Consider the following 18,329-nt stretch of genomic DNA (forward strand, 5'->3'; position numbering starts at 1 on the left):
TCGAGCTCACTGATCCAAAGCAGGACGGTTTGAAGGCCGCAGCTTGGTGACAGGAGTGTCATTGCAACAGTTTTGCAACCCGACTGGCAGCGAGGAAGAAATGTTGTAATATTTACATGTATTGCAATCAAATGCATTTTAATATTAACAGCCTCTGAGCTTTATTAAACTAGAAGTGACTTACTTACCAACGCAGTAGTACATTTTTTTTTTACAAAAGCTGCTTGAGGGATATGATATTTTCATCTTTAATTACCAACAAAGAGCGGTGCTATGCATGAATCTCCTGTGCAACACTGTCACAACATGGCTGCTCTGCAATGAAAAGTAAACAGCCTGTTTTAATCAAAGGAAGAACGCCTAGTGCCAGCATCTTTGGTCTTTGTAACATGAGCTACAACTGAACTATTCATCACCTGATTATTAGTGCTGGTTCACATCACACCAAGGGTTGCTGACGCCTCAAAGGGAAAAAAACAAAAGTGTTCTGGGCACCTGAGCAGATGGCGGAAAGTTATTAAAGAGACCTTGCAGCCCTCATATCAAGGCACCTGATTGAGGTTGGACAAACGAGTGTCTCAAAGTCGACTCATCGCCTGCCCTTCTGCTTGTACCTGACACAACTTCCTGCACAGCCTCAGAAATAATTAGCGCCTCAACACTTGAATCAGAGACAAACTGAAAGTGAATAATAGATTAAAAAGCTCTGGGAGAACAACAGTGGATCATAACAGAGTGATCATGCTGTGCAGGGCGATCTATACCACAGGACAGCCACAAGCATAATGTGCTAGTCAGTGGAGGTTAGAGTAAATAAAAATAGTACTCAATTAAAGGTATTGCTTCTTTAGAATTGTATTGATTCAAGTAAAGTACAAATAACTTATTGAGTAAGAGCTCGTAAAGAAGTAGTGAGTAGCTTTATGACCTGGAGCCTGGTCTGGTTGTTGGGTCAGAGATGTGCATGAGCCTGATCTGAAGGAGACATCTTCTGCCATGATCTTGAACTGTAGTCTTTTGATGGGGCTTCTGGAGGTGGTACAGCCACATTATATCTAGGATGCTATGATTGGCTGGACGGCTTATCTTATCTCTCGCTGTCTGAAAATCACTGTCATGCGTTTGAGCTCGGCTGGATATAAAAGTGATTTATAGCTAAATGTGGTGTGAAGCGTTTAGCCAAATGTAAGGGTGTAGGAGTACATATTTGTTATTTCATATCATCTCAAATGTAGCCACAAATCTACTACCCAGAAGTACAATTTATATTAAAAAAAATATATATATATACTTTACTACATGCAAAGAGTAAATGTAACTACTGACATCTGTAATGCTGCGTTCACATAAGACGCGATGCAATGTTTGGGGGCGGCGCGATTACATGTAAAGTCAATGCAGAGATGCAGACGGACGCGAATTCGCTCCGACGGCGAGCATGAAGCGGTTGATGCGAATGTCGCGGCGCGATTGGAGGGGACCGCGATAACCGCTCGAGCAAAACAATTTCAACTCCGAGCGCCAAATTCCTGTGACGCGATCTCGCGGTACCCAATCAGCGGTGAGGATCTCAGCCTGCCGTCACTGACGTAGAACCGCAAAACCAAAACATCAGCCGTTAGCTGTTAGCAGTCAGAGCTCACAGCTCCTCATATCTGTTCAGAAACTGGACAAAAGTTAAACAAGTACAAAACACAGACTGTGGCGAATACAGTCGCTGGTTTATTTATGTCTGTAGGCCGTTGTTATGAGTGTGGACAGCAGGACGGAGCATATACAACGTTAGCTTAGCCTGGTCGATCCGATCTTCATTCAGAAAACAAGCATTTTAAAAGGTGTTTCGCCTGCCGTCTTGTCTGCAGACTTGTCAAAGCATTAATTCATGGTTTTTACTAACCGGTATCAGTATGTTGTTACTTCGGAATCATTTTGAAACGTATATTACAATTTTTAATCACGGTAAAATATGTTCATTTTGTTGTTGTAGTTGTAGCCCCCGAGCGAATATTCGCATCGCGTCCGGTGTGAACGCAGCAGAGATCTCAGTTGTCGTCATGTGATCCAAGCATGGAATGTTGGAACCGCTCAGTTGTCATGGCAGTAGTTTTGTAGTTCCAGTGTTCCATGCTTGAGTCATGTGATGATCATGCACTGAGCTATCTCCATGACAACAAAAGACAATGAGATTTAATTGAAAGTGTTGGGGATTTAGAAGACTTTATCTATCCTGGGGGAAATCAGGTTTCATGCTGCGCCATTTCTGAGAAAAATAATTAAAATAATTAAATAAATAACACAAATATTTAGTAAAAAAAATAATGAAAAGATTTTAAAAAATTGAATACAAAAATGTATATAAACATAAGAAACGAAAGGGAAAAGTAGCACAATAATACACTAAACATATATATATTGTATATTAAAATACAGTAGTACATTAGTTCTTGAATGCATTTCATAATAACTTCATAATTAATTTTGGACATCTAAGCCAAATGTAAGCTTACCCATAAAAGGTTGTATTAAAGCACACTTTATCGCTCACATAATCTGTATTCCATTTCTACATTATACAATAATGCACACTTATGATGCACAGGTTCACCTGCAGTATCACATTGTTTCTCTGGTTTGCGGTCATGCTTTTACTTCTGTTTCAATTATGTATGTCGAGATCTTCTTGTGTATGATGTGATCGAAAACACGTTAAGATCCTTTTAAACAACAACTTGCTACCACCTGACAAAAAAAGCAGCGGAGGCTGACTCGGTGTCATCACAACTCACTGCTCCTCCTCCTCCTCTGCTCCCTCTCCTCCTGTTTCATTGTGTAAACATGACAGAACCCCCACTCGTTATCTGAAGCTGGAGACAGATGGAATTGGTGAGCGTTACAAGTGCAGCACAACAAGACAAGTGGGCAAGCTCGAGTCATTGAAGGAACAAATAGGGTTTTGTGAGAGGCTGTTTGGTTGGCACACTGGGGGACCAAGCCTGCTGATTTAGTCAACGTAATTCACCCTTTTTAACACCATATCTGAGTGAATCACCAGATGTTAAATTTAATGAAGAAGATTCGCATCCACCACCGTTCTGCTCTGCCTCCCATGCAGGGGAGCAGAGCTATTTGCTAACAGGTTGTTTGTCTCACCTCTAAGCAAAATGTGCCTTCCAGTCATTACCACACTTTCCAAAAAAACGGAAGTAAAAACTGAATCTTTTTGGCCGCGTCTCAAATGCTGTTACGATTTGTGCCATCTCATTACCGAGCCAAGCTAAGGATGATGACAAATAGAATGTGTTCTGCATCTCCTTGAAAGCTTGCCAATATAATAATTCTCACTTGTGTTTTATTGGCAAGAGGGGAAAGAATTAGATTAACCTTTTAATATTGAACCGAAGCGATAAAATCCAAATGGGGCTGGCTTGGCAAATAGATTTAAACTTATTGATTTCTCATCATTTCCCTTCTCTCAGTCATTGAGGGGAAAAAAAACACCGCTCATAAAACACCCTGCATTTTTACGATAAGTCGCTTTTTGGTTTTTGTATTTAGATAAATGATGGAAAAATTAAATTAGAGGTTCTATCAATCCAAGCGTAAGAGCATTTTCTCATTAAGAGGCAACTGCTTGAATCCCCAGCGCTAATAGAAAATGTCTCAGCACTTTCATTTACCTTCTTTCTGCATATTTTTGATGATATTACATCCTTTTATTTAGTTAAACCCAAGGACCCGATGGCTTTGAATAAACAGATTTTTGTCCTGGACATCTTTCTGTTATGTAAAATTACCACCTGCTTCAAAACACCAAACGATCCAAGTAATGTTGCCAAGGATTAAACAGAACTGTACCACTTTTAGTTTTTGGCATCTTTATTTAAAGATACATTATATGAATTTGTTATTTTTCTTCCACCTCCTTGTTGACAATTTGGAACTCACAAGCACCTGTAATGCACCGATATTACTCAGTTTTTACACTATTAATACACCCATATTACACTGTTATTAAACCCATGTTACACCCCATTACACCATTATTACACCCATATTATACCCATGTAATGTTATACTGTTATCAGACCCATATTACACTCATATAACATCAATGTTACACCCATATTACACCGGCATTACACTGGTATTACACCCATTTTACACACACAGTCAAATGACTGTATCCCCCAGGTTACAAAAACCATTAAAGTCTAAGATTATCAATGTAAACACAGAATTATCAAAAGTATTTCTTCAGAAACTCAGTGGTTGTAACGTGAAATGCAGGTACTTCAAGGCTTTTCAATCCCGGTAATGATATACTGTATCATCAATATCACGACTAATTACATTTCTTAATCGTAATAATTAGTTCTTTTTAAAAAATGATTTCCCCATACATTCATCGCTAGATAAATGGGTTTGCAGTTTTAAATAGGAGTATTGCAGGACTTTTTTCTACGTCTATTTTTAAACTGCTTGTTGCATAAAATTGCCTTGTCTGTGTTGCAGGTTCGGCCTTCATGATGATGAATACGTCGGGACGCTTTGCAGGGCAGAAGGCTCTGCTGCTGACACCCCAGCTGAGGGAGAATGACACCCACTGCGTTACCTTTCACTACTACATAGGAGGCAGAGACAACAGCCACCCAGGACACCTGAACGTCTACATCAAGGAGAACAACAGTCCCATGGGGATGCCGGTGTGGAACGTGTCCGGCTCGGCCACCCGCTCCTGGGGACAGGTGGAGCTGGCCGTCAGCACCTACTGGCCCAACTTCTACCAGGTGAGGAAACCCAGAGTGATCCCACATTCTTCTCTTTGCATAATGTGTCATCACAAAACTAGGTTGCTCATTGTAAGCAGCCCTTTATTACCAAGCCAAAGTCATTAAAACCTGCCTCGCGGGGTGGAGCAAGAAAAATGTATTATTTGAGAATGTCCAAACAATTGCACAATGGCCTATTCAAAACACCTAAGATTATTGATTTCTGGGGCTACCGCTGTATCCATGGCAATCTGTTCTCTCTCCCTGCCATCTGAGCCTGTTCTCTTTTTCCAATTCTGAAAACTCATTTTCACTTTCCAATGCACATGACTGCTGGTAGGGGCAAGGTGATTTCACACTTGCCTGGCTATTAGTCTTCGCTGGGGCTTGTTCCACGAGTCCATCAAATGTTAATTGATGCAGAGAGACCCCTTAACCTCCCAATGGGAGATGTTCCCTTGGTGAATTATTTCATTATGGCCTGAGCTGGGCCACAGTGGAGCTGAGGGGAGTTCTCCTGCTTGCTCATCATAGCCAACCCTGATAACTTGGTTAACAAGGTACACCGCTGAGCTTTCTCACTGCTGAATGCAAGATAGGAGCCTTAATGAGAGGGACATGGACAAAAGGAAGAGAGAAGAGGGGGAAGGCAACAGGATTTTGACCCTTGCCTGACATAATGATGCTTATCTGGATAAAGTTTTTTTCAGATTTATCCTGTGCAGACCTCAGTGGCTAAAGCAACATGCACAAGTCCAAGCTTTAGCCATCACTGAAACCATTAAAAAAATAGGGAAATTAATCTTTTCTTTATATTTTTTATTTGTTTGTATAACACTTTGACTGTAACTTTGCCAAAAACAAGCAAGCTAAACCTTTTAAACACACTACAGTGTTCTGCTTTTGAAATCCATGTTAAGTTTAGTGACGCTTGAATATTTGTTGACATGTTGTTCACAGTGGGTTTCTGCAGAGTTCTGAACATGGGTTGAGCATCTCAGCCCGAAATGATTTGTAATCTTTCCCAGTGTGCTCAGGGAAATTCCCGGCATCTGTTGCCTCTTAACCCCCAGTGGAAGGTCCGTCTCTGTTTGCAATTGTTCCAGACCCAAAGTGACAACATTGGTAAATGTGAGGATGCTAATGATATTAGTGCCACTCTCAGTAGAGAAAAGAGAGACCAATGCTTGAAATTGTCACTAATTAACAACATGGCACTAATTATAGGTATCTTTAATTGCACGGTAACCTACGCTATCGTCAAAGGGAAGCCACCTGATACTGGGAAATTATTTTTTAATTACCGGTAAGTATTTTAGTCGTCATGAGCCCCTCAGCCTTTCATAATTACTCATCTGTCAGGTCATCCCTAAAACTTTTAATTGAGATTGTCATGCATTTCCAAAGCTGCTGAACACTGGCAAAAACTTTAACTTTTAATAAATGAAATGTGTCTAAATAGGGTCTGCACATCGCTCAAAAATATGTACTATGTGCATAAGACGAACACCCAATATTAATCCTGATGAGAGAGAAAAACCCAAATGTCCTCATCCGTCTTGATTTCAATACAGTAGAGCCATTGGCAGAGCTAATCAATCCTGCTGTAATGTAGTACTTAGCCAAGTCCCTCAGGGATAGCCAGAGCGGTGATGTAGACATTCGATGTGGGGTCACCACGTGTCTCGCCGGCAAATGAGAACAGTGAACTTTCCTGTGACACCAACAGCTTTCGTCCCATGTGAATATTTTCAGTCTGTGGGTCAGGCCCAATTATGCACTGCACTATCATTGATGTTAGAATCAATTATATCACAGCTATTAGGCAAGCTGACTGATGTCTGTTGCACAAACAAAGGATTTCAATTAGAGAGTGGGGGCTAGTTCATTTGTCTGGTGGTGATATATGGAGTGGTTGGCCTTTTTAATTTCCTTTAAATTAGCCTGTAATGAGGCCATAATTGGCACCCAAGACATTCACTTTCATATTTCATGAGACAAAAAAAGAAATGTATAATTAGACAGCCTTATCTGAATGCATCCTGCCTCCCTGATGACAATGGTAACTATCTCCTCCTCCACATTCCCCGGCTACAAAAGGAATCTCAGATGTAAGCGTGTGCAGCCTAGCTACGGCTAGCAGAACATCTGTGTCTGTGTGAGACCATATACAGAACATTTCCATTAATATATACCATTCACTGGGAGATATAGGCCTATATTTAGTGAGTAATGGAATGCGAAACATGTGTAGTGTGAGTGTGGGTGGCATAATGGGTCTGTACCACACCCTGGGTTTGGGAAGGGACTGGCATTCTTTTTCCTTTTTTAACACAGTGCAGACCAGCGAGTACATAACTCTGACATTCTGCTGGGGCACGCCCTCTGACGGGGCTTACGACCATTTGTTTTGCAGCAAATGTTGGCCCTTAAATTAGACTCATGGTAGATATACTTGGCACAGTTGTAGTTGACTTCAGATTTCGGTTGTCAGATATAGCAACAAACATGTCAGACATGTACTAGACACAGAGCAACTGTTGAATGCAACAAGCATACGTTCACATATGTTCATCACACTTACATCTAGTGGCATCCGTGCATGCAAAGATATATTTATATTTTTATATTTTTGGTTTGAGGCGTTTTCCTTTGAGATTGATATGCTCGTCAAAAGTTTTTTTTAGAGCCTATTTAAAAAGTAGTGCTTAAAATACTGTGAACAATAATAAATAATTTATCTAATAACCAAGGGTCACTTGCACAAGTTGTATAAGTTAAAATGTTGCCTAGTTATAATTTATTTAGCTAATAAGTTATTTAAAATTAAAACCAGTAGCACCACAGTATATTCCTATGTGTAGTGTTTGTAATTGTTTACCGTTAAGTGAAAAACTGAGCTAGCTAACTTAAGCTTGACCATTAATTACGTTATAACTTAACTATTTGATTTGGATCACAGCTTGTATTGCAGCATTGACTTCCTGTTTGCATATGTAATTGCTTTTGGATTTGACATCACTGCAGAACAACAAACAGGTTTACAGATTATGCTTCAGTAGTCTCTTTAGAACTAGCTATTAAGTTTTGAGAACGTTTAGGGGACTTACAGATAAATCTAAAGAAGGGTATAAGAATGGGAATGTTCATGTCATACAATCCACAAGTAAAATCCCATTCACCTGCATTGTTTTGGGGTAAAAGCACCTGAATAACTGATCAGTGAATGATATCTCAACCGTGTCTCTCCCCACTATGTGTTTGTCACCGACTGTGTGCTAAACGTCTCGGGGCTCAAACTTAATTTAACACTTGCATGTCATAGCACCTTTCAACTGTGACATATTGTGGAAATAACGTCAGTGGCCCGCAGCTGTGTGACCAGCTGCGGCCCAGCTAAGAGTAGATCGCATTAGCGGGAGCTGGACTTCCCATTGCACACGGGCAGCCTCACTCAAGTGCCATTTGAAGACATCTGCCCATTTATCATTGGTGTTATGAGTGTCCTCTCTCCTCCTCAGATTGTGTTTGAAGCCGTAACCTCAGGGCAGCGTGGCTTGCTGGCCATCAAAGACGTCGTGGTCCAGGGCCACCAGTGCAGTAAGTCCTTTTTTCCCTTCGCCATAAAAGAATATCATCAAACATTCATTGTCCTTTCCATGACACCCTCCCAAATACCTGTATCGCTGTTATATTCAAGGCCTCCCAGTCAAACAAAGGGCCTTCAAACAGTATGCTACAGTCAATCCAAAGTGTAAACCTCCCTCCTCATAGCTCCCTGAAGATTTATGAGCATACAGACGACATGCTGAAGTGTGCTCGGGATATAATGTTGGAGTGGCTGTGTTAAATCTATCCTTTGAGAGATGGGAGAAATTGCGTAAAAAGGGATGAAAAAACAAATACACTTGCTGCTGCTTGTGTTTGGATTCCACAATGTTTCTCCTCCCTCAAGGATATTCAGTGCAGCATCTCCTCTTTCAGATGTTCAGAGTTCTGCTTCCCTCGCTGAATATACTTTAGAGTGCGCTGCGGAGCTAATGAACATGTAATCAGTCGCATATTTAGATTTTTTCCGCTTCAGCTTTTGGGATAGGCTGCTGCTGTTAGAAAACAAGGAAAAGGGATTTTCAGGATATGTCATGTCTATGCTTTTGAGTACCTTGAGTCATGCTACTCCATATGGCTCTTCTTCATCTTATACAAAGAGATTGTCACACTCTACAGCCTAAGTCTAAATCAATACCACACAGGATTTCATTAATTGATTTATACTTTACCCCTCATAGCCAAAGTATTAAGCTCTGATTGTGTGGCGCTAATGACCTGGTAACCATTAGAAAGCAGCTGAATTCCTACAAATGTTATGTCAATAAAATGGATTTATATAGCGATAGGTGTTGCATATAAATGTATTTGAGTAAATCGATGAGGCCTTGCGACGTGATCAATGTTTAAATGTGTGAAAGTGTGCTTGGATCAATAACCCTCTCAGTGGCAATAGGGTTTATTTGACTGATAAGCAAAGTGATCAGAGAGACTCGTCGGTGGAGCGCAGCCAATTCATTTTCTATTTATACGACCGTGTGGAATATCTAGCACAAAGGTGTGATTATGCCACTGGGTGGTCTGCCTCTTCTTTGCATCATTAAAGAAGACATTAGCGATGAGAAAAATAGATTTGTCTCTTTTGGCACTGGATGGATTGACAGGACAAAGTTGTAAAGGAGGTGTATTTCAAAGACGGGCTTGTAAAATATTAAGTAGAAATGAAAGTCTTGATGATGAAAGTGATAGAATTAGCTTTTGCCAACCCTTTAGAGATTTGGTTATGTTTTTGAATCAAGGTCGCTCCATCGAATTGCCCTATTTTTCTATGCAGAATAGCGTTGCTAATCAAAAATGTTCTACATAAGTTACTTTCTATGCACTATCCCAGTCAGTGTGCATACTGATAATGAGCACAGTCTGAGAAGAGAATAATGCTTTGGGAAAAAAATACCCTCAATCTATGAAAGGATGCATTTTAAAGACGGTGTTTTTGGTCGGTGCACCAATGGTGTCTCATTTCAAGGATTTTGGTTGAAATCTCCCGCACAAAGCGATGTTGCCCTCCGGCGCTGACGGGAGCAATATCCATTCAAACATTTTCCATACAAATCTTGGCATAAGAGTTACAAAGTGGGTAACGCTTTAGACACAGGAGCATGGTGCTTGATGCAGACACAAGCACCACATTTTTAGTGATTACATCTCACAAATATTTGATGAAGCAATGCTGCAACTCAGCATTCACTCTTAAATGACTTTTCTGCAGCTGTCTGATCAATATTTGCATTTGTTCTCCCAGTGAACACACCTCACTTCCTGACCATAAAGGGAGTGGAGGTCAACGCTGGACAGACGGCATCTTTTCACTGCACTGTCAATGGACGCAAAAGGGACAATTTCCGCCTCTGGCTTCAGGTGAGATCCATTTTCATGCTTTAGAGTAACTTACACTCGAAATCAAAGACTAAATCAGAGGGTGGGATCAGTATTATAAGTGTGCCCTCTGGAAACGAACATGCCTCTCTGAACAGACCCTATCTGAATATGTAATCGTATGATCCTCAGTGCTGTTGTCTAAGAAGGCTGCAGGCTTATTTCCACTGTAAATGGGGATATTAGAAATGTAGCATATGCTATTTAATTTAGCAAGCTCTCAAATAAGTCATGATAATGCATAAGATGGGGTTCCCACACACTATGAAAAAGTATGGAATTGGATTTGTAATAATTTTAAGGCTTGATGGGATGGGCTTTGTGTTTCCAGAGTATTGAGTTAACTATTTTCTTACAATGTTCAACTGTCTGTGTTTAGCAACAATGGGTAAATCAAAGTTTCCCAACAGTTGGGTTATTGTCAGGGCAAAATCAGTGTCGTCTTAAACTTGTAAAAGCAAGTACATTTTGATTTGAAAAATGTGTAGGAACCCTGATAAGTTCAAGATCTGATTTAAGGGGAAAATATCTTAACTGGAAAACTAAAATGAATGCCGACGCTAACAACCCATAACACTGTAGAGATAATTGCACTAGTTCAACAACTCCACGTGTATGGATCACATGGTTGGGTAAAAGAAGAGGGTAGCATAAGAATGAGGCAAGAGCTATTTTGTTTAACCCTAATTACATAGAGCCAAATGTAAACCAGTTTCACCACAACCATAGACAGTACATCTTCCTGATTGGCTGACAACTGTCTATTTAAATTGCAGTTACCTCAAACATACTTCTGGTTAGCAGTTTCACCACAGCTCTAAATGATGAATGATATGAGGAAAGAACTGACAAGATGGCAGTGAAGAAGAGGTGCCATGGGACACTTAATCGTGTACAATGGACAAAGTATAGAATTTCTACTAATAACAATACTCACTTTTAAAAGTTACTTTGAGGAAAAACAAGTGGTTGTCTTATGATTTTAGTTAAATCATAAGACAAATCCCACATTGCTTTATATTGCCCTTGTGTTTTCACCTGTTCCCAGACTTCCAGAGGCCTCTGTGTCTGGGGGGAAGGGGATTACAGTTGTTTTAGATCACCGCAGTATGGTCTTAACCTATATAGATGTTGGCTCTGTGGAAACCGTGTACTATATCCGGCAAAACTGAGCTGCACAGCAGTCTTGAATTGACCTTGTTCTGAGCAGCAAAGGTAGTGCATCTGGCAGACATAACCCCGCCGGCTCTGCTGCTAAGCACACTGTCACACATGTGATCAGTGGGAGCATGACGCTGGGTAAAGGTCCTCTGCCAGGTACTCCATCATTTTAACAAACACGTCCTCATTAGCACAGGAGCTGGAAAACAAACATTAAGTGAAGTCCCCCGATGACAGTAATGAAGAAATATTTCTAATGAACAAATGTCCCCCATCTGCCTGCTGTGAGGGGTGACAGCTGGGGAGGTGTGTGTGTGTGTGTGTGTGTGTGTGTGTGTGTGTGTGTGTGTGTGTGTGTGTGTGTGTGTGTGTGTGTGTGTGTGTGTGTGTGTGTGTGTGTGTGTGTGTGTGTGTGTGTGTGTGTGTGTGTGTGTGTGTGTGTGTGTGTGTGTGTGTGTGTGTGTGTGTGTGTGTGTGTGTGTGTGTGTGTGTGTGTGTGTGTTTTCTGAAACACACAAGGTCAGGCCACTTTGCTTATTAAACCTTTCCATTTTGTGGGCTCACTTGTGTCTTTGTCTCGGTTCCAAACAGGGCATCGGTGGACGGGAGGCTCCGATGAAAGCCACAAAACCTTGGAACAACCGGCGCTTCATTGGCACTTTTGATGTAGAGAACACAACCAAGGGTGACTCGGGCCGCTACCGCTGCATCGTCCACTCAGACAAAGGGGTTGGAGTGTCCAATTATGGCGAACTAACCATAAAACGTGAGTATTGGTCCCAGAGCAGAGAGAAAACAAAGCCTATCTGAACCAACTCGGCACAGACAGCATGAATGCTTTTCCATCCACATGACCTCTACACACACAGCAAAGTCAACAGGAGACAAACAGGAAGTGCTCTGTGTTCGTCCTCTAAGGCGATACTAAAAATACACGCTGTTTATGTTTTGTTATTTAGAGGACTTTAATACTTACCCTGTAAAGGCTGTCCTTGACCGAGCACAATTCCACCTAAGAAATCACAAAGGCTTTACAGTAACCTCTCTGATATTTCACTCCTGCAGTCATTTGATATGAATTTATGGAGTCGTCTGAAACTAAATCCAGCAAGGCCTCACTTTCCTACAGCCCTATAGCCCGGTAATGGCCTTCTATATTTCTTCACCTCAATTTTCTCCCTGTGCTTTCAATTGAATTTACTGCCCCGATTTCTTTCCATTCTTTTTTTTTTTGTCTCCAAGCTTTCTGTGATTGATAGGTTTAATCCTAGCTGTCCAGATCGAGGTCTGTCAATCATGTGAGAATGGCCCGGCCCAGACAGAGCAGAGTGAAGAGGGAGATAAAGTCTCTCTGCCTGAGTGTATCAGTGGGTTTCAGTGGTGTACTCAAAGAAAATTTACTGACACACTGGAGGCACTCAAAACCACACTCGTGCATAAATTCAGCAACACAATCACTCGCACTTACACATGCTCGCCAGACGGCAATGTTTTTGCTGATCGCTGCTTTCAACGTGTTACTGCATTTATTTTTATACAATACAAACCAGTAAAGTGTAGAGAGCCTTCGTCATAAATATTTAAAATAGTTCTCTAGATTCAAGGATTCATCAAATCTTTTAATGCATCTCGCTTTAAGTTCTGCAGAGATGTCACACCTCGATGACTCCGGCATAAGCCAACTCGTCGCAGCAAGAAAAAAAGAGGCGTTTTCACGGTTATAAGTGTCACACATAAAAAAAAGGCTGATATGTCCTCTTATCGTACCAGTCATAAAACAAGTGCTTAACCCTCCCAGCAATGTGTCTGACTCGTAAATCCTCCTTAAATGTGTATTCACCGCTTCCGTGCCTCGTTTTTAGAAGAGTGACCGCGGAGTGGTTCTGTGGATTATGAGCCGGCTACAGTCACACAGCGGCTCGTTCCCCCCCCCACCCTCTCCTCATTACCATACACTGCCTTTTGCTTTAACGTGTGGAGAGTGAATGCTTGATTATTCCAGATAATCACTTCTGCCTTACATGCCAGTATTCAGTCAGATTTATGCGCCCGTGTTGAAGTGCGCTGCATGTATTTCCTGAGCGCCATACGGATTGGGCCAGTGCAGCCCCCTTATCCCCCTTGTGATGGGCTCTCCTGTAGTGCAGCCAGTGGTTCTGAAAGGGCGATAATTACTCTCTGTCCAAGAGCTGGCTCCTTTCTTGGCCTGGTTAGAATCACCTGGAGCCCGCAAAGCTTTTCGCTGTGCTCCAACACAGTATTCTGGGCTGTGCTCCTAACTCAAGGCTGACGAGGTGCGGCCGTGTCAGCACTAATGAGAATAGCCACCAGGAAATCGAAGGCCGACCAGTCAAGCTTGTCATTTTCCTGGTACCACCTCTGCTCTTTCCTATCAGGACTGGATCAATTCCTACAACAACGTAATGAGGACCTCTTGCATCTCAGCAAAAGCGGCTCAGTGGGAGTAATGAGCAAATGAAAAAAGGATTCATAAAAATGCAGGTCCAACCAATCTAACAACACAGCAGAGGGGCTGTTCTTATTATTGCCTTCAGTGTGGAGGATGGGAAATGGGTGGCCATTTACCAAAGTGTTACAATGCTGGAAGGATAAGTTGATTATTTAACATATTAAGGAAAATTGCCAATTACTTACTTGCATCATCTTATAAAATAGGAGGATTCTCTGTCTAATATTATTGTCAATTTAACATATTGGGGTTTTCGACTGTACAGTAGGTTAACGAAACAAGCAAAGTCAAGTCATCACCTTACTTTCATGAGCATACAAATAAATGAGTCACAGTGGCAGTCGCAGTATGTTGGTTCTCAGTATGTCTTTGCCACTCATAATGGGGACCATGTGCAATGCATGGCAGTGTGACTGCTTTTCGTTGCATGTGCATGAGTGTGCATGCTTGCATTCTGGCAGGCAGGTGCGGTGGTAGAGGAGAGCGCAGCTGTCGCCAGGCCGCTTGCCTGTCTGGTCAACATCATGACAACAGCTGCTCGCTGACCCTCTCGTATGGCCGCCGCCGTCATCTGCGCGCTCTCAGCCATCTCCAGCCAGCATGGAGATCAGTTGGTAGACCTTTCCAGGGCCCAACTGCTGCGAGGCTTAAACACACTGGGAATTGAGTTGTTAATATCCCAAAGTGTTCCAGCACTTGAGAGTATTTCATACCGGTAATCCGTTATTTCCAGTGCGTCGGCCATGGCTGTTGAACAGAGGATTACTGCACCTACAGGAATTATTTCATCACTGTAAGCCGCTGTTGCCTTTGTCAAGCAATAACTTCCCAAAGTTAAATGAAATGCCTATAATACAAAATTCTGCTTAGTTGTATTGTTACATAAATGGTCTCAAGTGAAAAATAGGATTGCTTGGCAGCAGGGGCATCTATGCATAAAAGTGAAAAGCATTTCTCTATAGTAAAGGAGTGTTGATTAAATTTGAATGGCTCTTACTTGATACTTAACTGCAACTGTTACTTTTGAATTTTAATATTATTATGTTGCTTGCCAAGTTGCTAAGTTTCTCACCCTCTGAATCAGTCACGTCTTAGTCAGCAGCTAAAATCTCTGTCACATTTTGCATCACAGGGTGTTAGCATTAAATGAATGTGTTGACAAATGTGTCAATAAAATCTGGTAACAACCTACATGGCCCTCACCACCTCCTTTGTGTTTTTTCAAATTACAAAGTTCTTACTTTTAATTTGGTTCTTTGAGGTATAAAGATGCTTATCAAGCAAAAAAATAAATGACATGTTGTCTTCTAATCGCACATCCCATCTGCTTTTTCAAGAGAAATAATAAAAGCCAAACAATTACAAAAAAACCTGAGGTCTTTGTTTTCTGAAGCAGAAATTGAGAAAAAACATTTTTTACATTTATTCTTTTGGATGTTTTAAAATATTACAAATGCCAAGCACCATTATAACCACAGTATTTTTTAATGGACCCATTTTACTACGAGGGAGGGCCATTCACAGAGAGCCTGTGCTGCTTTTAGTTGTTTCATTAATCTGAGCATATTGCCACTTAATTCAGTTAAATCCCTTTTTAAAACAAAACAACAGACCGCAAAAGACCATCAAAACAAGCCAATGGTTGAAGCCAGATTTTAGATCTCGTCATCCCTTTGTCTGGCTCCAGCATCCAGACTGCGTGTCCAGAGAAGTCCTGTGGGATAAGCTGGTTCGCTTGAGGTGATGTTTGACGGCAACACTGGGAGTTTGGATTAGTGGGAGTTTAGGGACCGGCAACTGAGGTCAGAGTACGGTAACCATCTGCTGGGGGAGATCCTCCAATTCTCTGTAGGACAACAGCCCTAATGTGCCTGGAGACTTCTCCCTCTCCATGACAACTCCACAAGAAGCAGCCAGACGACTAATGGTATTATTCTGTTACACGTGTGTGCTCATTAGAGCTACTCACCGTGGCCTCTGGGACACGAAGCTATTGTAATACATGACAAGGGTAGATTCCTAAGCAACACTTTGACTGTGGGTTTCTGGTTGCACTAGGAGACATGAAAGACATGCTGGTTAGATAATAGATAGTGAAGATGTCCTTATTTTTAAAATGGCAATGGTGGAACAACCATCTTTGTCAAATGTGACTTTAAAAAGTGAAGATAGAAATGTAGAATTCATCTTTTAGATGTTAGAAGTTTATCCTAACCTCAAATGTTCCTGCAGCTTCCCTTTGTCAAGAGTTAAACCTAAAGAAGAACTCAAATCTTCACAAATTGATTTTAGATGTTAGTAAATAGTGTGGAAAGAGTTATCTTAATTAAAAACCATAGGCAGTTTACTATTCTGAAATATCACAATGTGTAGTAATTGTGTACGTTTAATCCGTTTGTAAAGGTGACCAGAAATCACATTTGTACAGCGAGTCTGTTTGACACAAAAGGCTGCAGCACAGATGACAAAACGGTTTGAATTGAAGTGCAATCATTGTGTTTCTGTCACTACATCTCTGAAATTCGCTCTTTGTCTAGTTTTGCCTTGGTTTTGAACAGCAATACGCATCAAATGTGTGTCATTGTGCGAGTTCACGAGATAAACAAAACAAGGACCCACTCAGAAAAACAGCTCCTTGGCACCAACTGAGGACTAAAAGTTGGCAATACCTTAACTGCACTAGATCAGTTTAAGAAATATGTACATATGATTGATTTCCTACAACACCCATTCATATTCAGCGCTTTGGTATTTGAATCTTGCTTTCACAATGACATTCACATTTACAATATATTTACTGAGACATTTGTTAGAGACTGAATCATGTTATAATAATAATAATACATTTATTTTGTTAGAGCTTTACAGGTGCTCAAAGACGCTTTACAGATATAGTGAAAAGAAAAGAACAACAAATAAATATATAGTTAAATAATACAAAAACAATCACACATTAAAAGCCAGATTTTAAGATGTTGTAAACTAAGTTAAAGAAGCACTGTTAAGCTTTTTGGTGTTTTCCCTATGGTGTGCTATATAGGTTTTTGTGTGCATGTAAATGGTCTGCTCAGGCTAAACTCCAAAACACCCCTTTAACATAGCTGTGATTTGGGCTTCCCCATCAATTATTTGTACCTTTTCAGAATGACAAAATACCACAACAGTCATGAATTGAGAGATTAAACCAAACAAAAGATATAACAAGTAAATTAATGGTCAATTAACAGCGACTATTCCTATAGATTTAAATCAATACATTGTTGAATAGAAGTAGCATTTGCCAAGGTTTTTGTGAGTCTAGTCATTGTACTACTGCTGATGAGATTCCCCCACAATGCTGGAACTATTGATTGCTACTGGCTCTTCTTGAATACCTCGATAATTGGGAAACATGAATATGTTCTTAATTTGCTGCAGAATAATTTTGATTGTGTTGATTGTTCGAAAGAAGTAATTGATTTTGCTTGGTAAAAAAAAGTCTTTATGTTTTTCTGTTGGAATGTCACTGCTTTTTAAACAAATAAAAAATCCATTGATTGTTTTCCCCATTTCCAATGTGTGTTTTTTTTAACATCAATCAAATCTTTTTGTTTCACAAGAGCCCCCAGTGCCCATCGCACCCCCCCAGCTGACTGCCGTCGGAGCCACCTACCTTTGGATCCAGCTCAACGCCAACTCCATCAACGGGGACGGTCCCATCACCGACAGGGAGGTGGAGTACCGCACTGTTTCCGGCACCATGTACGACCTGCAGCCCGTAGACAAGACCACACACAAGATCGGCCACCTGGACCCTGACACAGAGTACGAGATCAGTGTTCTGCTGACCAGACCTCTGGAGGGAGGCACCGGAGCGCCCGGACCCCCTCTGAGGGCCAGGACCAGATGTGCAGGTGAGGTCAAACCATTACTTACCAAGCACCGCTGGGATTTGAGAGAACTTGTACATTATGTTGTTTCTCAGTGGCACAAGAACAGGCTTAAAGAACTGTACAGAAATCATGTTGTAGATGTGTGTTATGCTGTATCACACCCACACTGTTTTCTTAAGCTTTGAGCGAGAATTAAACAGAAACACCAAAGTCATTCATCCACTTATTTTCAAATATGTTGAACCTACATTTCTCAACATTTTTAAATCTATCTGCAATGAAGGTTATGTTTTGTCTGATTGTCAACACAGACAACCGCGAGATTGTCAGTGAAACTTGGGTGATAGGCCAACGAGGAACTCACTAAAAGTTGCAACTAATTTGAATCACAGTGCAGATAAACACGTTATTTTAAATCTATGGCACAGCCTTGGTAAAGGTCGGCTCACTCAAGACTGCCGTTTTAGTTATCATCTTGAGTTCCAAGGTTTATTCCAGAGTTACAGTACGTACCAGTATTGTAGAGAACATTTTTATTAAGCTAAGGTTGCTATGTCAACACATGCAGTGTGC

The 18,329-nt window shown here is 41.0% G+C and overlaps 1 protein-coding gene across 1 annotated transcript in view; it reads left to right on the forward strand.

Moving 5' to 3' along the window:
- Positions 1-17,952, forward strand: part of LOC104966352 (receptor-type tyrosine-protein phosphatase mu-like) — a 28,469-nt gene extending 10,517 nt beyond the window's left edge. The window contains exons 3-8 of the mRNA XM_010795541.1: positions 4,513-4,787; positions 8,291-8,369; positions 10,120-10,235; positions 12,006-12,180; positions 17,484-17,777; positions 17,936-17,952. Of these exons, the coding sequence (XP_010793843.1) occupies positions 4,513-4,787; positions 8,291-8,369; positions 10,120-10,235; positions 12,006-12,180; positions 17,484-17,777; positions 17,936-17,952 (956 nt within the window). The remainder of the gene's footprint in view (positions 1-4,512; positions 4,788-8,290; positions 8,370-10,119; positions 10,236-12,005; positions 12,181-17,483; positions 17,778-17,935) is intronic.
- Positions 17,953-18,329: the final 377 nt, after the last annotated feature.

Source organism: Notothenia coriiceps, unplaced genomic scaffold (assembly GCF_000735185.1).
Source record: "Notothenia coriiceps isolate Sejong01 unplaced genomic scaffold, NC01 NC01_scaffold00037246, whole genome shotgun sequence".
Taxonomy (NCBI): domain Eukaryota; kingdom Metazoa; phylum Chordata; class Actinopteri; order Perciformes; family Nototheniidae; genus Notothenia; species Notothenia coriiceps.